Source organism: Microtus ochrogaster, chromosome 15, assembly GCF_000317375.1.
Source record: "Microtus ochrogaster isolate Prairie Vole_2 chromosome 15, MicOch1.0, whole genome shotgun sequence".
NCBI classification, from domain to species: Eukaryota; Metazoa; Chordata; class Mammalia; order Rodentia; family Cricetidae; genus Microtus; species Microtus ochrogaster.
The window spans coordinates 8,439,016-8,461,522 of NC_022017.1; the positions used below are offsets into that span (position 1 = coordinate 8,439,016).

Sequence of the window (22,507 nt, forward strand, 5' to 3'; positions counted from 1 at the left end):
CTCTCTCTCTCTCTCTCTCTCTCTCTCTCTCTCTCTCTCTCTCTCTCTTTCTCTCTCTCTCTCTCTCTTTCTCTCTCTATTATTTCTGGAAATCCTCTTCCCTATCAGATCTCTGGAGTCCTGTATTCATCACCTGCTCTTTCTGACTTTGAGACTCGCGCATCTGAGCGATGTTTCTGCTGTATCTGTTTCTTTGGTCAGCAGTTTGGGCAGTTATAGCTCTCTGTATCAGCAACAGTTGGCCTCCAGGATTTTGAAGGAGTTGCTGTCTGTCCTTCCTCTGGCAAGGTCTTGTGTGCTTCTCACTTGATCTCTGCACAGTCTGGTTTAACTGGGAACATATTGTGTGTCTTTGTCTCCACTGTCCTGCAGGTTTACAGTGGTGCCTTGATGTGATCATTTCTTCAGTCATGTCAAGCCTTTGGGGAGTCTTTTTCATTTTATTTTGTTTTTTGTTTCATTTTTTTTGAGGGGTGGGACAGTGTCTCTCTCCATAGCACCAGCTGTCCTGAAACTCACCATGGAGACCAAGCTGACCTCATGACCTCAGACTCACAGAGCTCTGCTTGCTTTCTGCCTCCCTAGTGCTGGTCTTAAATGCATTCTCCACCACACCCTGCCATCTTCATTTTGAAATTCAATCCTTGGCCTTCCATTTGGGAACATTTTCTTACTTTATTGTGTATTGATCTATCTTTTCCCCCCAGACTTTGAATCTCTTTCACCTCTAGTGATGTTTTACTGCACTTTCTAGGCTGCCAATCTTCCTCCAGTTGGCTATTTTATGTCCGTTAGTCCTTCTTTAAGGAGCTTCTAAACTGTTCTCTTCCAGCTCCACGTGGCTCTCTGTCACAGTCTCAGCGTGTTCTCTGAGGGCTCCCACAGTAATTCTTCTCCATTATGGAAAATTTCAAACATGAAGTAGAATGAAAAGATTTTCATGTCCCCTTCCTTCCCCAACTCCACTTGTTCGATCAACCCCACCCCTGGATTTCCTTGAAAACCAACCCGTCACCCCATGCCATTCACAGACCCATCTCTGGATAGCTCTAAAGTATAAGCCCTCTGATGCCATTCACATGCCATTCACAGACCCATCTCTGGATAGCTCTAAAGTATAAGCCCTCTGATGTTACAGCGAAACCCACTAGCAGCTACTACTGACCCAGCTAATATAAACTTTGCTCTGATTTGTACTTTTTATTTTCTTGCAATTGTGTCTCATTATGTAGACACCTGGCTGTTCACAACTCCTAGAGATCCACCTGCTTCTGCCTTTCCAGGGGTGGGATTACAGGTATGCACCGCGATGGACAGAAACAACTAGGTTAGTCAACTGACGTCTGGAGACTGCAATTGGCTACTGTGCCTTAAGTCTCTCGGAATCTGTGTAGGTTCTCCACTTCTCTCCTTTATGGGATAAACTGGGTCATTTGTCTACTGATTTCCAGGCCCAGCTAACTTTGGATTGCTGGATGCAGCCTTGCAGTTCACATTTTCCTCAGCGTCGGGTGGTGCTTCTATTTCTGCTCTGGTCTAGAATGGGAAAACAAAGCTAAGTTGAGCCCGGCACAGATGCACAGGGCTTGTAGGTAAGAGCTTCCTTGAGTTACTTGCAGAAGTCCTTCGCTCCAAGGACTACTAGTGTGGATGCCCCTCATTGGCTGTTCAGATTATCCTACCTGCAGGGTGTCATGGCAGTGACTGCCATCTTTGTGGGGGCCACAGGGATAGCGAGACTGTCTCAGCATGCAAGCGTTCCTGAATGTCCAGTTTGTGTTACAATTCATACCTAGTCCCTACCTTGAGACCATGTTTGTCTACTTTAAAGAAAGGGTCTCGCTGTGTAGCCCAGGCTGGCCTCTACCTTTCAATGCTCCTGCCTCTGGGCCCTTAAATGCTAGGATCAGAGATATGTGCCACCACACCTGGTTAGACCTATATTATATGTTGATGAACGTCTTCAGACTTTTGTCAGTACGGGAGAGGCACAGCTGGCCGTCTGTATGGAATATAATTGTGGTGGTGATGGGGGTGTCCAGCAGCTTCTTCAAGGAAATTAAATGTACTCAGCATATTTTTAGCCCCCTCTCCCATTGCTGCAGGCTCCAGGTGCTGCTACCGTTGGGGGATTCTGGTCTGATCTAGATTAGTTTTGCCTTCTCTTCTCTCAATTCAGGGTCCAGCTTTGTCTGTTCTTCCTCCAAAATGTTTTCTTCTGTGTTACTGACTTAGCAATTTAATAGAAAATGAATGAATAAAATAAAACAAAATCCACCTGGCAGCGGTGGTGGCGGTGCATACCTTTAATCTCAGCACTCAGGGAGGCAGAGGCAGGTAGAGCTCTGTGTGTTCAAGGCCAGCCTCGTCTACAGAGTGAGTTCCAGGATGACTAGGGCCACACAGAGAAACCCTATCTCAAAAATAAACAAAACAAACAAACAAACAACAAACAAAACAAAATCCCATCCGTAGCCTTTCACGTGGGAGTAAATCCTTGAATCCAATCTGTCATTCCTAGAAAAAAATCAGTGATTTTTAATTAGAAATAGGGATAATTCATCTCGTCCACTGCCTTTTCATCTCTGGCAGAAACTAAGGATTGGGTAACTGGTGCTTTGTGTTGAAGGGAGAGCGGTCCCCTGGATGAATAAAGTAAGGAGTCATTACACAAAGCACTCAATACACAAAGAGCACAGCCTGTCGAACCCTGGGGTGGAATCTCTTGAAGGCAGTTGTAGAAAGACTCACAAGTTTCTCCCGCAACATGGAACTTTGTGGCTTCAGAGCAAGGCAACACAGACCTGTTTTAAAGCCAGCTGGTCCTGCTCCTCACAGCCAGCGAACAGTTGGCAGGCTCAGGTATCAGCTGCTCCAGGGCCCTGATCCAGACTCTCTGGCCAGCAGAGAAAGGGGGTCCGAGGCTGCCCAGGCTTCGGAGCCGCTGCTGGGAAGGCTCCTCCCTGTCGCCCTGCAGCTGGGTGTGGGGTTCTTCACTGGGTCCCCTGGAAACTCTTGGTGTCATTTTTTTTTTCTTCAATCTTCGGCATGCACAATGGCTGCCGTTAGTGTGTACCACATCTAACTCAATGAAACGCAATAGGTTCTGCCCTGTTATCAGAACACCGTTAAGTTAGATTTTGCTGAATTTGGGGTCCTTAACATTACATCCAGGAAATAGGAAGTTTGCTGGTGAGCAACCTCGAAGTATAGCTCAAAGAAAGGATTTACTTTCTGTGGGAAACAAATGGACTAAAGCTCCCATAGGATCCAAGTTGCCCAGGGGTGGGGATCCAATGAAGGAAAAACTGTAGAAGAGACGCGCTGTTATTTCTTCTTTGTCTCCAGTCTTTTTTATAAGCATTCCCCTATCTTCATCTTAGCAAAACTAAGAGTTGGAAATCAGTACTGAGGGCAGGCGAGGCAGATCAGCAGGAAAAGGCATTTGCTGCCGAGCCCGATGGTCTGAGTCTGACCCCCCAGAACCCCCATGGTATAAGGAGAGAACCAGCTTCTGCAGGTAAAAATAGGATGTGCGCCCCTAAAATAAACTAAGTTGATAAATTTAACAACAATAATAATAATAATAAAATAATCAGTATTGAACTGAGCATCAGTACTGGTGGCACCCACTCTCCCTTCAACACAAAGCTAGCTACTCAGTCCTTAGCTTCTTCCAGAGATGAGATGAATTATCCCTAAACCAGTCTAATTTTAAAAAGTCACTTATTTATTTTTTAATTTACTTAATATATTATTTAATATGCTTATTAATATATTTACTATAATATATTTAGTTATTTAACCCCGTACTCGGAGATGTTGAGGCAGGAGGATCATATATTAGAGGCCAGCCTGGCTCCACAGCAAGACGTTGTCTCAACAAATAGCCCCAAAAAATGAAAAATATAATTTCATCAATACTGATATGGAGGAACGGTGTTAATTTTATATTTTTTCACATTTTCTAAATATTTTTGTTAAAGGCATGCATTTTGTAATAATTGAATCTCTTTAGGGTATATTCTTATACTAAATAAATGAAATATTTGTTAAATGACAGAATCTAATGAAAACAATGAACTTAATCCTTTTCCATAGCATCTTAGCACATTTTACTATTTCTTTTTTTTTAACAATCTTACCTTTAAATTTATAATCATTTCTAATTTTAAATAAAAATTTACCAAGCTGGGTGGAGTGGTGCATGACTTTAATCTCAGCACTCAAGAGGCAGAGGCAGGTGGATCTCTGAGTTTGAAACCGGCCTGGTCTACATTAGAGTTCCAGGACAGCCAGAGCTAGCTGAAGGAGAAACGCTGTCTCTCCCTGTGTGTCTGGCAGATGTACGCCTTCCATCTGGCTTTTGACTCCAGGCACCGAGTGTAGGTTGTCAGCTTTGCATAGCCAGCATTTTTATCTTCTGTGCCATCTCCCTAGCCCAGCGCTTAAACTGCAAACTATGAAGAAAGAACATACAATCCACGATAACTTCTGAATTACCACTTCGCTGTAGCCAGTGAGTGTGTAAGTAGCCCTTTGCACACGTTACACTTGAAACAGCTTTGCAGTCTGTGCAAACGTAATAGCTGAGATTTTAATTTGGTTGGTTATAATGTCAGATGTTTATGGGTTTTTGTTTTCTGAAAAGTCTGTCTCTTGTGGGTAGTGACTGTGGAAACGAAAGGATATAAGGCATCTAAGAATACAGTCTTTGATGGGGCATGTAGGAGGAGCTGGGATAATTGGTATCAGCCCCTAGGACTCCAGGTCATCTATGAGGAGTGAGTGTGTGATTTGTATGCATGTGTGTGTATCTGTGTACGTGGGTGAGAAAGAATTCAGACAATGCCAGTTGTGCCTGGCAGAGTAAGCACTTTGTAGTCAAAGTGCTAGGTTAATAGTCACTAAGTGCTTATGACCATTTATTGCACAGTAACCGTAGGTACTTACGCAGACTGTGTTATCCTGTTAATCCCCACCACCAACCCTATGGGTTAAGTATTAGCTCCATCTAACTAACCCTATGAACTATCCCCACAAGCTTAACCAAGGCTTAGTAAGTATCCATGCCTGTGAGTTAGAATAGGGAGACCCAGGATTTCACCTAGGCTTGTGTGGCCTAGGGGACTGCCCCCCAATGTTGCCATCCTCTGGAACCAGAAGTGTTACTAATGTATTGGAGGAAATGCAGCCTTACCAATGGATGTCCGTCAGTTACAGCTCACTTCCTAATGTAATGCGTAGCTTTTGGATGATGAAATCAACAACATCCCAGAATGTTCTTGCTAACGTTCCTGTAAGATCAGGCAGGGTCCTCCGCTCTAAGGGAACCAGATTTGCAATGTTAGACGGCGCGATTTGCAGATCTGAGAGCGTTAAATTTTGAGCAGGAGCAGATAAACTCCATGCCTAAAGTGCATTGCGAAACCATAAACCTTCTAAACCGCATACGTCTGTATGAGTTACCTTTCTGTTGCACTGATGAAAATATCACAACTAAGGCAAGAAAGTGTTTGTTTGTTTGGGCTTAAGGTTCTAGAGTGGTTAAGAGTCCATCATGACGGACAGGGAAGCAGAGCAGCAAGTGGGGGCGTGGAGGAGAGCTCGTATCCATTCCCACAAGTGCGAAGTAGAAAGAGGGAAGTGGAGGCTGAAGAGGTTTTCACCTCAAAGCCTGCCCGCAGTGACATATTCCTCAAGCACACCTGCACAGCCTAACCCTCCCCGAACAGCCCCAGCAACCGACTGAGAACAGAGTATTCAAACGCCCCAGACCATAGGGACCACCACTGTGGCTTTCACAGGGCTTCCCTGCATGCCCTCACATTCTGTTTAAGACCGACGAAAGAATCCTTTCGAAGAAGCAACTGAACTTTCAGTCATTTATTATTAAGCTAAACGTCGCCCCAGATTCCACAGAGTTGAAGATGGTGGTGCGTCTTTCCAAAGACTCAGCTGTTCTTAAACTTGTCATTATAGGCCGGGCGGTGGTGGCGCACGCCTTTAGTCCCAGCACTTGGGAGGCAGAGGCAGGTGGATCTCTGTGAGTTCGAGGCCAGCTAGGACTGTTACATAGGGAAACCCTGTCTCAAAAAACAAAACAAAGCAAAAACTGTCGTTATACTAAATGTATACATTCCCAGAAGGCCTCAGGGTGATGAAAGATGCCCCCTAAGGTGATAATTTTGCTCTAAGCAAAAGATGGCTCATGTGGTACACATCAGATTATTTTTTGTTAGTGCTAAGTCATCTTCTTTGGCCACTCCCAAGGAAAGACCAATATGTAATATAAAGAACAGAGTGGTTAAATGGGAGTCACCAAGGAGACCCTGTCCTTCCGGATGCTCCTAGGAGGTCTGTGGGCATGGCTATGTTCATCTCCCTTGTCAGTCAGTTTCTTGTTTTTAAAATTCTTTGAGTTATGGTCACGGTTCCTTAGAAATGATTTGAAGAGAAAAAAAAATGTTCTTTTGCTGGCTGCAAAACCCACTGGCCTCAGAGGCGCTTGCTCGAGAATAATGACACTCAAGCAGAGAAGTGGCATGATCAGCTTGCCAACATTTGGAACTGATGTAGAAAGGACAGAGCTAGAGCCGTTGAACTCTATTGAAATTCATTGGATTTAGAAGCTTTTCAGAAACAGAGAAATCCCCAACAATGAGGGCCTGTTTTGTAAACAGAAAAAGCTGGCCTGTGTAGGAGTTGGGTCCCAGGCATTGTTTTTGAAAGTTGAACTCTCCTTGCTTAGTTTGGGTCATCTGAGATGCCTCTGATAAGTGGGTTCCAAGAATTCGATTCTCTTGGTCTCAGATGGGAGCCTGTGTGTTTGTGTTTGCTTGTGTGTGCTATGCACATGCACAAGGCTTCACCTGGTTTACCTCTGAAGCCTCTGGTGCTTCAGTCATTTCAAAAGCACAGCACCATGGCCTCTATGTTGCCCTACTGTATTCTTCTTAGCTTGTAAGGGAGAACTCTGTGGTCCTTAGTCCTCATCCTGTTATCCAGCTCCACGATGCCCAGAATGCTTTTCTCTTAACCCTGGCTCAAAGTAGACAGGGCGTGCTTGGCCACAGCAGGGGAGATAGGAGTTTAATAAAGTCTGGAGATACAGGTTTGCAAAGGAAACTTAAATTTCATCTCCTGAAGCAATAGCCAACTTAATAGAAAGGAAATCTGCAGTCTCCACCTATGGTGTAGCCAGGTTCGTTTTGCCTGGCTCCATGTTAGGTGCGTGGCATCAAAGATCAACATCCATGTCAAGGGTTGGTGCACAGTGGCCGAACACATCACAGTATCTACTGAGAGTGGTCTTTAACTTTTAGAAGGAATATAAAGAAGACAGCCATACACTACACATGGTCTCATGGAATTCCAAGACCCTTGTTTGTCACTTCCCATTTTACAGATGAAGGAAATTGAGATTCACAGAGGTCAAATGGCTTTTCTTGGGTGACAATAATTCCTGGGAGTCAGGGATCATATCTGTTGTGTATTCCTGCTCCACTTCTTATCCACGGGCATATGTGCAAGTTCCAGTGGAAATGGACTGAGGGGGGACACGTGGATGGAGCCCCTCCCCATCTAGCAAGATTCTGGAACTGGAATCTAAACTCGGTCTAAATCATTTCTCCTGTTACAAGGACTTTCTCTTTCAGAGGCTGAAAGTGGGCGGTGGAATACTCTAGGTTTGAAGGGAAGAGAAGAAAAGCCGATTGTCCTTGTAGGATACCGGAGGAGTGAGGACAATGTCACCCGTCACACATTAAGTCCCGCACCAATGCACAGGCCTCTGACCACTATTGAGAAAACAGGAAGTGATTGTAAGAGCTCGCTTTCCAAACAGTACAGCTTCCTCCTCCAAGCTCAGGCCTCCTGCTTTCTATTTTTGTCTTCGTGTCTCTTTTAAACCCCTCTCTTTGTGGGGTAACATTAGGTAACATCCCTCAGACATCAGGGAGATGGATTTTGCTTTCTAGACAAAAATAGCTAACGAACTGTGGGGCTAGTGCAAGGTAAGATTTGCATGAACGGATTTAGGCTTGTCTGCAAGGGAACAAATGAAAGGTGTCAGATGGGTGATTGGTTCCTGCTTGGTCCTGAGCCAGCCTGTTAGACCCACGGCTTTCCTTGGGCCATTGTGTGTGCAGTACAAGTCATTGCCCTCCACCGGATCCTAGAATCTGATCTTTTAGCTCTGCTACTGGGGCAGAATCCTTAACCTTTCTGTGCTTCAGTGACCTGTAAGTAGGGCCAGGGATGGTAGCACTGAGAAGTGAAATACAGTGCTTAGGATGAACACTACAAAGTTTGTTTTTTGTTATTAACCAATTAAATGCTTTGTTAATTATGTTGGGAATCCTTTTGGGTTAAAGGTCTAAAAATCTTTTCATGTAAGAGGATTTGGAGTGTTTTAAAGCCTTTAGAATACTAAGGTGAAGCCGGGCGGTGGTGGCACACGACTTTAATCCCAGAACTCGGGAGGCAGAGGCAGGCGGATCTCTGTGAGTTCGAGGCCAGTCTGGTCTAGAAGAGCTAGTTCCAGGACCGTAACCAAAAAAAAGCTACAGAGAACCCTGTCTCAAAAATAAAAATAAAAAAAAAAAAAAAAGAATACTGAGGTGAATTATGGACTGAAACCTGCTGTGGTCCTCTTCATGCTGCTTTCAGTGTGCGTCTCCTTCCCATTGAGTTCTGAGTGATTGAAATTCTCTGTGTCCCTTGCCTCTCATGCTACACTGGTGTGACTCCCCAGGGCGGGGCCACCACTGCTGGAACCTCCTGAGGACCTGTGGTCAGTGTGTCTTTCCCCATCTACCTTCAATGTCAGGGTCCCTCACTTATACCCATCTCTTGTCCACACTTGTTTTTTCCTGTTAGATTTATTGTTTCAAAGGGAGGATGTGAGTGAGTGTATGTGTTTGAGTGTGTGTGACTTTGTCTGCATACACTCACAAGTACAGGTGACTGTGAGGCCAGAGGCATCAGATCCCCAGAACAGGAATTACAGGCAGTTGTAAGCAACCTCGTGTTGGTGCTGGGAACCGAACTGTGGTCCCCTGGAGGAGGAGTACAAACCTTTAACCCCTTAACATCTTTCCAGCCCTGCCCTCATTTTTCTTTTCCCCTGTCAAGATCTCTATCATGAGCCTGGAAATCCCTAGGTCTGAGCCTTCCCACCAGACAGCCAGTTCTTGATTTCCGTCCCCCCTCTGTGGTGTCCTGCCCTTCTGCTATTTCCAGTTCCCCTCAACAGAAATTTCAGTCTTTACGGACTGAATTGGGATCTGACAGAGGAGCAAGGGAGGTTAGCAAAGATACAAGATGAAGAACTAGAGGTAGAAGCCCATGAAGGAAAAGCCAGCAGCAGAGGAAGAATGCGGGGGATGGGGGAAGGTGAATGGCCAGAAAGCAATGGATGGTTCCTTCTGGTTGACCCAATTCTGTTGTACTGGATTTAAAATCTTTCTTACAAATATCCTCCATCAACCAGCAGACAGACTGAGCTTTTAAGTGAGGGTGTGGGTTGCTGGGGAAACAGCACTTGACCCACAGGCTGCCTTTGCTTTGCTTTGGTTTTTGTGCGAGCTGTTCTGCCTACCTCGTTGAAGCTGATAAAGTTGTTTTATACTGCTACCTGGATTTAGAAGGGAAAGAGTTAGATGTTTGGTGTCAGCACAGAAGAGGCCAACATGCCGCTTTCCTTGGTTCTAAATCCAAATTGGTACACCACCAGCTGTTCCCACCGTGCCACTGGGGTTCAGCTCTGATGCGATGCGGGCTGTGCATGAGATAGATGTGCGTTCATGTGAGGTGGGCGTCAAGGCCACCCTGACTCCAAGGAACAGCTTCAAGGTCACAGGCAGCAGTGAGTGGTGGGGTCTGAGGATGACAGTGAAACTGAATGGCCAGAATGGACAGGTCAGGCTGTGGTGGCAATATCTATGCTGGCCTGGTAATTCTCAGAGCCCTTAGGAAGCCTCCAGAAGACCGAAGGCAAAAGAGAAAACCCAGATACCCTGGAAACAACACCTTTAATCAGATGGCTAGAGTCTGCCTGATAGATTCAACCTGAATTTTTAGGGAGGGAACTCTCTGGAACCCCTGAGATCCTGGGGACTGTTCAGTCTCTGGGCTGCAAGGTTGTGGTCACCATCCTCATGACTACACAGAGGGCATCAACATGGCGTGGGTTGCCCAGCTGGTTAACAGTGGACCATAGCTCTATGCAAAACATATGACAAGGAAAAAAAAAAGAGGGAAAATTACATCGTGTGCTGATTGATGCTCAACACCTAGCGAAGGTGTGGGGGAGGGGTGTAAAAATGATTAAATATATACCTGTGTGACGGAAGGAAGCTTAAAGGAGTTGCCAGAAACACGGTCACAGCCTGGTTTTTCACAGAGCCCGTCAGTGTCACACAGCAGTGGTAGCTGGGTGGCCGATGTGTGCTTCCTTTTACTGTGTTCTTCCCTGTTTCCAGTAGCTGAGCTGGGCTGCCCATAGGGCATCTCTCTGCACACAATGTGGGAGGAACATAGACAGATGTGTCATATCATGAGAATCAGGAACAACTGAGATGTGTGTGCCGTAGGGCCAGAGCTGGGCTGTATGCCTAACTGCTGCCAGCGTGGTCCATGGACCAGACCACCAGCATCAGCGCTTCTGGGAGGCTTGTTTGCTGTTGCAAGTGTGTGTGTCCATGGACCACGAGCACCAGCGCTATTGGTGGTGGTGGGGGGGGGGGGGAGCTTGTTAGGAATGCAGAACCTGAGGTTCCACTCCAGACCTGCTGAATAGAATATTCACCTCTCCGAGTCCTCCACGTAATTCATGCTGGAGTCCACAGTGTGATGCAGACTCTGGCAAGACAGGGCAGGGAAGGGCAATCTGTTCTTCCGAGAGAAACTGGTCCTGGGGGAGGTGCAAGCTCTCAGCTGTGTGACAGCCCCAGATACCCCCCCACACACCTGCACTACTTTTGGGTTCACAGCTGTGCTGCAGTTTCATCTCCCTCTCTTCTAAGGGCTCAGCTGCTGAGGTGGGAGTGTTGAGAGCACTTTGCTGTATAATTAGACCTTCACAATCCAGTGTCGCCTCTCCTAAGGTGTCATGACATACTTGTTTGTGATGGTGGCTTGGGAGTACTTTACAATCAAATCTCCCAATACTTGTGATATCATTACCGTGATCATGATATAGAATATTTAATCACTGCCAACATTCTAGTTCCTTCTGTTGTTACACCTTTCGGTTTCATCCACATATACACCTGTACTTTTTAAAAAACATACATATATAATCAACATAGTTGTTGTAATACAAGCGGCGGGGCTGCATCCCCGGCACCCGGGTGCCTGTATGACTAGCTTATGCCCCGAAATAATTACAAGAAAACTGTATTCTTTTGAACACTGCTTGGCCCATTAGTTCCAGCCTCTTATTGGCTAGCTCTTACATATTGATCTATCCCATTTCTAATATTCTGTGTAGCACCACGAGCTGGCTTACCAGGAAAGATCTTAACCTGCGTCTGTCTGGAGTGGGAGAATCATGGCAACTCACTGACTTGGCTTCTTTCTCCCAGCATCCTGTTCTGTCTACTCTGCCTACCTAATTTTCTGTCCTATTAGGGCCAAGCAGTCTCTTTATTTAACCAATGAAATTAAAACAAAACAGAACATTCTCCCCCATCACATAGTAACAGTAAATCATTTTTAAAAAGTATAGGTGTTTTGGGAGATGGCTTCGTTGGCAAAGTACATGGACACAAGTGCAAAGATCTAAGTTCAATCCCCAGAACCTGGGTTTGGTTTTGTTTTGTGTTTTAAAAAAGTGTTGTTGTGGTTCAAGCTTGAAATCCCAGCTCTGATGAGCTGGAAACAGGCAGATTCCTGGGACTTGCAGACCAGCCAACCTCACCTACTTGGCAAGCTCTACGCCATTGAGAAATTCTTATCTCAAACAACAAGGTGAACAACTTCCGAGGAACAACACCTGTATTGTCCTCTGGCCTCTAGGGTCACAATGTACACACATGTACGTGCACCTACACAAGCAGGAAAGCAGGAACACACACACACACACGCACACACACACACACGAAAATAGGTACTTAGAAGCTCATTGAAATTAGTGAAAATTTTCTCGCAGAAAGTAGAATAAGTGTATCTTAGAACACTGCTCCCCCCAAAGGTAAGTGTCTAGGTTCCCGCTTGGAGGGCTCAGTGGTCTAGGCCCTTGTCCATAGAACATCCCCTTCCCCCACCTCTACCCAACAACCTTCGGAGACCCCAAACAGCCTACACACACACACACACACACACACACACACACACACACACACACACTACCATCCTTCTCCATATCTGTGACCACCAGAGCCTTGGCCCAGACTAACCCTGGAGAAGAGCCCCAGAACCTTATCAACATCCACTAGAGGCACAGAATCTCCTGCACCCAGAGGAAATTCATACCAAAATTAAATCAAGAACAGATAAATAATTTAATAAAGACCTGTAACCCCCTAAGGAAATAGACGTAGTCATCAAAAGTCTCCCAATCAGGGCCAGATGGTTTCAGTGCAGAATTCTACCAGAATTTCAAAGAAGAGCTAATACCAATACTCCTCGAATTATTCCACACAATAGAAATAGAAGGAACATTGCCAAACTCCTTTTAAGAGGTGACAGTTACCCTAGTACCCAAACTACACAAAAATGCAACTAAAAAAGGAAATTACAGACCAATGTCCCTCATGAGCATTGATGCAAAATATTCAACAAAATGCTGGCAAACCAAATCCAAGAACACATGAAAAAAATCATCTAACGTGATCAAGTTGGCTTCATCCCAGAGATGGAGGGATGGTTCGACACATGAAAATCTCTATCAATATAATTCACCATATAAATAAACTGAAACAAAAAGAACGTATCATCATCTCATTAGATGTTCAAAAAGCATTTGACAAAATCCAACACCCCTTTATAATAAAGGTCTTAGAGAGATCGTGGATATCTAAACATAATAAAATCAATATACAGTAAGTTAACAACCAACATCAAATTAAATGGAAAGAAACTCAAAGTGATCCCACTGAAATCAGGAACAAGACAAGGCTTTCCACTCTCTCCATACCTATTTAACATAGTACTCGAAGTTCTTGATGGAGCAATAAGACAACAAAAGGAGATCAAAGGTATACAAACGGGAAAGGAAGAAGTCAATCTTTTGCTGTTTGCGGATAATATGATAGTATACATAAGTGATCCCAAAAAATTGATGAGGGAACTCGTACAGCTGATAAACAGTTTCAGTAATGTGGCAGGATACAAGATCACCTCAAAAAAATCAGTAGCCCTCCTATATACAAATGATAAAGAAGCTGAGAAAGAAATCAGAGAAACATCAACATTTACAATAACCACAAATAACATAAAATATCTTGGGTAACATTATCCAAGGAAGTGAATGACAAGAATTTTAAGTCTTTGAAGAAAAAATTGAAGAACATACCAGAAAATGGAAAGATCTCCCATGCTCTTGGGTAGGTAGAATTAACATAGTAAAAATGGCAATCTTACCAAAAGCAATCTACAAGTTCAATGCAATGTCCATCAAACTCCCAGCACAATTCTTCATAAACCTCGAAAGAACAATACTCAACTTCATATGGGAAAACAAACCCAGAATAGTCAAAACAATCCTGTACAAGAAAGGATCTTCTGGAGGCATCACCATCCCTGACATCAAGCTCTATTATAGAGCTACAATAATGAAAACAGCATGGTATCAGCATAAAAACAGACAGGTTGACCAATGGAATCAAATTGAAGACCCTCATATTGATTCACACACCTATGAACATCTGATTTTTGATGAAGAAGCTGAAATTATACAATGGAAAATAAAGAACAGATCTTCAACCAATGGTGCTGGCATAACTTGATGTCAACATGTAAAAGAATGAAAATAGACCCATATCTATCCCCATACACAAAACTTAAGTCCAAATGGATTAAAGACCTCAACATAAATCCAGCTACACTGAACAGGAAGTGGGAAGTAGCCTTGAACATATGGGTACAAGAGACTACTTATTAAATATAACACCAGTACCACAGACACTGAGAGCAGCAATTAATAAATGGGGCCTCTTGAAACTGAGAAGCTTCTATAAAGCAAAGGACACAGTCACTTAGACAAAACGGCAGCCTGCAGAGTGGGAAAAGTTCTTCACTAATCCCAAATCGGACAGAGAACTATCTCTAAAATATATAAAGAACTCAAGAAACCAGACATCAAGTTGTCAAATAATCCTATCAAAAAATGGGGCACAGATTTAAACAGAGAATTATAACTGAAAAATTGTAAATGTCTGAAACACATCCAAGGAAATGCTCAACATCATTAACCATCAGGGAAATGCAAATCAAAACGACTCTGAGATACCATCTTATACCAGTCAAAACGGCTAAGATCAAAAACACCAATAACAGCTTATGCTGGAGAGGATGTGGAGTAAGGGGAACACTCCTCCATTGGAGTGCAAAATTGCACAACCACTTTGGAAATCAGTGTGGCCATTTGTCAGAAAACTGGGAATCCATCTACCTCAGGACCCAGCAATATCACTCTTGGGCATATACCCAAAGGATGCACACTCATACCACAAAGACACTTGCTCAACTATGTTCATAGAAGCATTATTCGTAACAACCAGAACCTGGAGGCAACCTAGATGCCCCTCAACCAAAGAATGGATAAAGAAGATGTAATACATTTACACAATAGAGTACTACTCCGCGGTCAAAAGCAGTAGGATCTTTTAATTTGCATACAAATGGATGGAACTAGGAAAAAAAACATCCTGAGTGAAGCAACCCAGGCCCAGATAGACAAACATGGTACGTACTCACTCATAAGTGGCTATTAGATGTAAAGCAAAGAATAACCAGCCAATAGTCCACAATACCAGAGAAGCTAGGTAACAAGGAGAACCCTAAGAGAGACATACATGGATCCCCCTGGGAAGGGGAAACAGACAAGACCTGCTAAGAAAATTCGGAGGGGGGAAGGAAAATGGGTGAGGGAGGAGGAAAGCATGAGGGAACGGGATGCTCAAGAAGTGAACTGTCAGTGGGGAGAGAAGAAAGGGAAATATCTTGATTAAAGGAGCCATTAAAGGACTGGTGAGGGGCATGGCACTGAGGAAATTCCTAGGAGTCCACAGGGATGACCCCAGCTAGGACTCTAGGCGGCAGTGGAGAGGATACCTAGACTGGCCTTCCCCTGTAATCAGATCGATGACCACTTTAATTGTCATCACGGAACCTTCAACAGCAACTGATGGGAGCAAATGCAGAGATCTACAGCAAAGCACTGGGCTGACCTGTGGGAGACCAGCCCAGAAGAGGTAGGAGCGATAATATGAACAAGTAGGGCTCATGACCATGATGTTGATATCCACGATCAGCTGACCTGGACTGTTGGGAGCTCGCTGACGATGGACTGATGGGGGCGGGCACGACACGGACCACACGACTTGGGCAGTCTGTGGGGTCAGTTGCAGTGGTACCGGAACTTGTCCCTGGTGCTTGAGCTGGTGTCTGGGGGCACATTCTCTTTGAAGGGATGCCTTACTAGGCCTGAATGTAGGGAGGAGGGCCTTGGTCTTGCCTTGGGGTGAGGTGTAGGGCTTTGTTGGCTCCCCAGGAGAAACTTTGCTCTTTTTGATGAGTGGGGACTTGGGGTGGAGTAGAAGCAGGAGCAGGGATAGCTATGTAAAATGAAAAAAGATTATATTTAAAAAAATCTTAGGGGAGGGGGAGGGAAATGGGAGGATGGGAGGAGGTGGAAATTTTTAATTAAAAAAAATCTTAGTAAAAAAAAAAAAAGAACACTAACCCAGTAATTCAGAATATTGTGGAGGGCAGGCTTATCCCCTGGGACTAAATGTGGGGGAGATTCTTTTTGTGCTTTGTGAGGTCTCAAGCCTTATCCTAGAGTAAATGATTAAACAGCTCATTTACATACAGTTGCTGCGGGAGAAAGCTCCAGCATTGTTCTTCAGTCACCAGACTAACGACTGAGATAAGTGTGAACAGCCAGGTCACAGGAGCGGCTGGGATAGATAGGCGTGTCTCCGTTTTACTGAGATACTGATGTGGTCTCGCATAATTTCCAGGCAAGGTCCTTATTTTGAGTTCATGGATTCTTAGCTCATTTGCATGTGGTGTTGAGTATGAACAGGTGAGGGAAACCGTCATCGCCTGTTGTAATCTAGGGATAAAGACACATAGCAAAGCGGTAAGACAGGAAGAGGATTCTGGGCGCCAGGTGGAAAGGGGAGGCGGCCGCAGATGGTTGCCTTTGGGAATAGAGAGTCCTTCCTGCTGGGCAGCTGTGAAGCATGAGGCAGTAGGTGCCAGGCCTGTCTGAGCTGAAGGCTTGGACTTGAATAGCTGCCTTATGGGTGACTAGTTTAGGTCATCTTCCGCAGGTGTAGTCCATGAGACTCAGTCTCCCACCAGTGGTTTGGGAGAAGACCGGAAGCTGATGAGATGACCAGTATATAGTGAACAGGATTAGCAATTGAAAAAGATGTCACGTGACTTGAGAGATCAAATGTAGTATATGTTTTGCGCTTTGATAGACAAAATAGAGCCAGGTAAGCTTAGCAGAATCTCAAAAAAACCAAACCAACCAAGCAAATAACAGCAACGGAACAGAAGAAGTTGGTCCGATTGCCGGAAAAATGAATCTCAAAACGAGCTGTTTCTTCTTTTAGTGTGTGATGTTCAACTCAGAAAATTCAAAAATTCCATCCATGGTTTGCACCATGTAGACAAAAAAGTGGTGTTGTGCCTTTGTGTTTGTCTCTGCACGTAGCCCTTGAGGTTGGCTTGAGGTGGAGACAGCCCAGATACTTACAGGATGAACAGATGAAAGGGTCGGAGTTGGTTAAGTCAGAGCACGGCAGTTCCCAGGGCTGCTCAGCAGAAAGGCCTCTTTGGGTAGATTGAGAAAAGCCCAGAAGCCAATTGACATCCGAATGTAGAAGTAACTGCAGCTGTGTCAGCTCAGCCTCATTTCTAACACACAGAACTTCTAGAAATAGAACGGGTTGCCTAGTGCATCCCCATCAGGAGGCATTGCGGATTCCGACGTCTGCCTGTTGGCACAGAGCAGAGAGGTCTCCTTTCTGGGGTGAAATGCCAGGCAGTCTTGGAAGACTGCTCTGCTCCAGGAGTCCAGAATTCTGTTTCCTAGCAGCCTTCTCGTCAGGAGAAACAAATCTCCTACTCTATTCCTGGAACACAGCTTGGGAAAGAGGTTCTTTATTTGGGGGGATTTTTATTTCTGTCTCATAGTAGCGCAGGCTAGCCTTGAACATGCTAAGGAGCTGAGGCTAGCCTTAAATTCGGGATCACCTGCTACCACGTCTCAAACGCTCGGATTCCAGGCTCGTGCCACCACATCTGGCTGTTTCCTACACCGCATCTTTTGGAGTGTTACGAACACAATTCTTCAGACTCCTAACCGTGCCCTTCACCTTGGCAGCTCTCTCTCCACCCCTCCCACCTGTCCCCATACAGTTACTCGTTCCTTTCTTGGCAAAGGGGACACAAGGTTGGAGGAGCAGCACCTCTACAGTGCAGTTACTACCCGCAGTCAGCTTTCCCCGAGTGGTTGGGGGCTGGAGTGATCTCTGAGCCACTTATGTCTTATGTGTTTGACTATTTGGACAAATTGGGTCGTTGTTCAGATCACACACACACATTTTTCTGTTTTATTCCTCATGGCTTACTCTGTCAGGTGTCAACGGTGTTTGGGTCTTAAAGCATCTCTAACTTGAATTTCTGAAACTACTCTAGGTATGTCAGACGACAATTAGACAACATATTGCTTCTTCCTAAGATCTAAGCCAAAAGGTGCAGCTTGCTAAATTACCTGCTAGACTTTATATATTTTACATATATAGTTTGCTTTTTAGTGGTGTGTTAGAAAAAGGTATTTTAAAATTATTTTGCGTGTGGGTGTTTGCCTGCGTGTGTGTCTGTGTACCGTATGCATACAATGCCTTGTGGAGGCCAGAAGAGAGCCTCAGATCCCCTTGGACTGGAACTACAGATGACTATGAGCTACCATGTGGCCACGGGGAATTGAATCCTGGTCCTCTTGGAAGAGCAGCCAGCTCTCTTAATCTCTCGGCCATCTCTCAGCCTCGGGTTTTGTGTTATGTCGGTTTTCTGTTATAGACAAGTTCTGGCTCGGTGTGGTGGCTCACACCTGAAATCTCAGCACTCGGGAGGCTGAGGCAGGAGGCTCAGGAGTTTGAGTAGATTGGATTACGTGGTAAGAGTGTCCTAGGGGAAGAGAGTGGAAGAAGAAGGGATGCATTTCGGGAAGGATGACGAAGAGAATCTCCCGCTGTGTTCAGGTGTGGGAAAGATGGGGACAGTTTATTAAGATCGTTCATGATCTGCCAGAGGTGGTGGCACACCTTTAATCCCAGCATTCAGGAGGCAGAGGCAGGCGGATCTCTGTGAGTTTAAGGACGGCTTGTCTACAAAACAGGTTGCAGGATAGCCAGAACTACACAAAGAAACCCTGTCTCAAAAAAAAACAAAAACAAAACAAAACAAAATTTTTTTTCCCTGATTAATACTTGTTCTTGAACAAGGAAGAGGAGCAACAAGAGCTTTTGAAGAGGTTTTTCACCTCTTCCATCAACGTGAGGCCACTGAGTGTCATCTACAGAGACACGGGGCTCACAGAATGTGGAAAGGAACCGTGTGCAAGAGCTGTGTGGTCCCAGGGGCTCTTTATTGGATGGGAGAGTATGCAGATGTGTCCCTAGAATGCCTGAGACAGTCTGCAGATGTTGATAACCAGCCCTTCGGCTGGATGCATCCTCTCCTTACAAGATTATACTTTTCATCCACCATTCTTGGGTCTATGGTTGATAATGCCTCCTCTACACTCCTTGTTAGTCAAGGATAGCATAAGGCAAATCCTAAATTGGCCCTTTTCCTGTCCACCCGAGAGGAAGTCCGCATTACCCCGTGCCTTGGGGCTATCACATGTGCCTGTAGAAGTTGCCCCTTGATATTCAGTGAAACACAAAGTTTGTTACTTCAGCGTGTATTTTGTTTAGAAGACTTGTTTGGTTCTCCTTTTCTAAATCCAGTTAAGTCCTAACCCATTGAAAACTCCGGGGTGGGTAATAAATGCTCTTGGTATTTCCCTGCTCCTCAGTCGGAATAGGCCATAGGGGACTTCCTGTCTTCCCCCCCCCCTCTTCACTCACGGATCTCTGCCAGATACTTATGAATCGGAATGCAGTTTCTCTACAGTCGTGAAGACCTCCGTTCCCCTCTGTCAGCAGGGTGGTTTAGCTTTTTCCAGTGTTCGGTTTTTCTCTCCTTTCTCCTGGGGTTTGTTTTGCCTCTGTGGAACTTAGCCTTCTTGTTTCCGGATCTGTTTCTGGAGTCCCATCTGTTCTGGAGACCGTGAACTCCTTATTCGTCTCTCCAAGGCAGCACAGTGTGTGTGCAGGGGAAACAAACGCTGTGGAATCAGAGAGAGTAGCCTTTCTGTCCAGGGGAAGGGGGGAGAGAGAGGCCAGAAAAGGTGGCCGCTGCCCCAGAGCTGCAGGCCCACAGGTGTGCGTTTGGAAGCCTGAGCTCACAGAGAGCCAAGTGCCTCTCAATGGTGAAAATAACTGCTTTTAATTCTGCTAAGGCTAACGTGGAGCCAATATATGCAAAGCATTGTCCTTGTATGGAGGGAGTAAGTGGTTTTGTGTGAGGACAAATTGTATTTTTTTCTCTCTCTCTCTCCTTTTTTAATAAACAAGCTTTATTTTCGGTTATCATGTCTGTTTTACCCGAGTACTTTAGAAATAATGTGTGTGCCCTCCCTTATCACTTTAAACACTCGTTTTCCTGAGAAAGGGTCTGCCCATGAGCCAGCTGTGCCGAAACAAAAACATGAATTTGTTCTCATGTTGTACTTGATTGCAAAAGTGCCCCACATTTTAGAGAGGCTTTCGTTTGTCGAAGAGGAACCAGGTGCAAAGTAAAAAATGAGATGAATGGTATCAAGTACAGATATTGAGCAATAGCTGCCAAGTGGTCACATCGGATGGCGTCTTTGGGTATATACATGGGAAATCAGAAGTAGAGGAAGTCAAGAATGTCTGCTAAAGTCGCATGGTCACTCTCTCAGGCCACTGACGTCTTTCCCTGCCCCCCCCATCAAACCACTTTCCCACCCGGATGTAACCCGAGAGTGTTCATGCCATAGGCTACAAAGACTCGCTTTCATATCCCGATCTTACAGCCGTCACCTGAGTGTCCCCATGTAGCTGCTCGGGTTCGGAATTACTTCACAGGTGGGGACTGGTGCATTGACTCAGACTCTGTGAGCATTTCATCTGATAGAATTTTCATGGAGATTTTCAGCAGGCAGCTAACTTGATGCTAACTAGTCATGTTAACTAACTGACAGGAGACCTTTGCGCTTCCAAAATGTGTTTTCTAGATAATACAATTGGATTATTTTCTTTGCTACAGGATACTTCTGACTTCAGTGACTTTGCTGTCTATATACTCAATAAACCTTCTGTTGATTTGTTCCAAGGAAACGGGTAAGCTGAGATGCACGATTTTGTTGAAGGCAGGATGCTGATGGGCAGTGTGTATTGTGTCGTTTACAGTGAGCTCTGTTGTCCCTGTTTTTCTAGTTTGGGATCACTTCATTTTAAAGGCTTCACTGTTTCCTTAGGTCTTTGTAAACCCCGAACAAAGATCCTATGCTTTTATGTCATAGCTTCCAAGGTCTTAAGTAAACAGGTCTTTTGTGCTCTTTTGTGCATATTCCAAGGAGAAAATGTTACTCCCGAGGCATTGTGGGAGTGAGCGTGCTACCCGGGACTTGAAGTCCTCTGGCCAGTGTAACACCTGACGTGTTTATTTTCTATTGCTGGGACACCGGATCATGTTTGCAATACTTTGACTTTTACATTAGCTAAAGCCACCTTGGCCAGCTGTTGTATACAGATGACTGGAATGTTTTGTAATAAATTCAGGGTCGGCCCATTATCTAGTTTAAACATCAGTCTTACATGAGGTTGAGCAAAGGTTTAACTATAGCCTGACCCAAATTGCTTCTTGTGAAATTATGAACTTTTGAAATTGTGAACTGCCAACAAGAAAGATAAACTTCTTTTTCCTTCCTTCCTTCCTTCTTTCTTCCTTTTCTTTCTTTCTTTCTTTCTTTCTTTCTTTCTTTCTTTCTTTCTTTCTTTTCCTTCCTTCTTTCCTTCCTTTCTGTAAGTTGGTTCAAAAATTTACTATTTGTTGAAATGAACTGGTTGATCACTTGAGAATTTTTCTACAGCCAAAATTCTCTTCAGGCAGATTTGTTTGCACTTTCACTGGGTAGTTGCTTGTCTTTGAACTGTATTTCCATGTTATGAAAACTCTTATGTAATGACTGCTAGACATTGTTACATTTAAAACAGGAGGGATTGATGGGACATTATGAAGATACTTCTCATAAGTTTTGAAAAAGTGTTTGACAGCTTCACGCGTTTATATAGTGAATTTTAGTAGTTTTGCCCCCATCTCCACGCCTTCCGACTAGAACCCTTCCAACAAGTCTTCCCAACTTACTTTTGTATGTGGTCCACTGAATTTAGCAGTTTCAAGCACGGATGGGAGATTGGTTACTGGATCAAGGGCAACTATTGGTGGCTACGCCACTCAAAAAAATGACCCCTCCTCCAACCATTAATTGTCAGTAGTTCCTCAGGGAAGGGTGGAGCCTCATGGACCCGCCTTGGTCTGCGATGAAATTTTTGTGGGCCCAATCAGGTCCAGGCTTTGTGCAGACAACCACAGCTGCAGTGCAGCAGTTGTGCAGAGTCTGGCAGACAGCATCTTGCTGCACCCCTCCCCATCCTCTGGCTCTGCATCCTCCATAGCCCTTCTTCCATGATGTTCCCTGAGCCTCGGAGGAGGTGATGGGTTTTCCTATTTAAGGCCAAGCACTCTATCATCACTTACCTTTAGCACTGTGGCCCATTATAGCTTCTGCATTCGCTGCCCCCACAGCAAGAAGCCATTATTCTCAAAGAGGGCTGGAGTCAAAGTATGGGTGGGCTTCCTACTTCAAGGAGAAGACAATTCTCTGTTAGCCTAATCAGTTCAGCACATTGATTCAGAGGAAATCTTTTTTGGTCTCAAGCATGAGGGTCTTGAAAAATAAAATCCCTAATCTTTCCTTGTAATATTCGGGAAGCTAGCGTGACAAAGGAGAAACCGTGCTGGTATCTGATATTAGACAGGTCAAGGTGGTTCCAAATGACAGTGCCTTCGCCCTTCTAGTGCCGAGGTTTGAGTTTGGGAAAGGCTGAAGGAGCTTGAAGAGTAACACGCAGCATAAGGAGATGTTCCATCTCGGCTCTCAGAGACCCATCGTTTCTTATACTCCCAA

General features: G+C 44.8%; 1 protein-coding gene across 6 annotated transcripts in view; it reads left to right on the forward strand.

The window, feature by feature from the left end:
* Positions 1–22,507, forward strand: part of Slc38a1 (solute carrier family 38 member 1) — a 73,802-nt gene that overhangs the window by 32,405 nt on the left and 18,890 nt on the right. For all 6 annotated transcript variants that reach the window (XM_026782730.1, XM_026782729.1, XM_013348677.2 and 3 more), the window contains one exon: positions 20,584–20,657. In XM_026782730.1, coding sequence (XP_026638531.1) covers positions 20,584–20,657 — 74 coding nt within the window. The remainder of the gene's footprint in view (positions 1–20,583; positions 20,658–22,507) is intronic.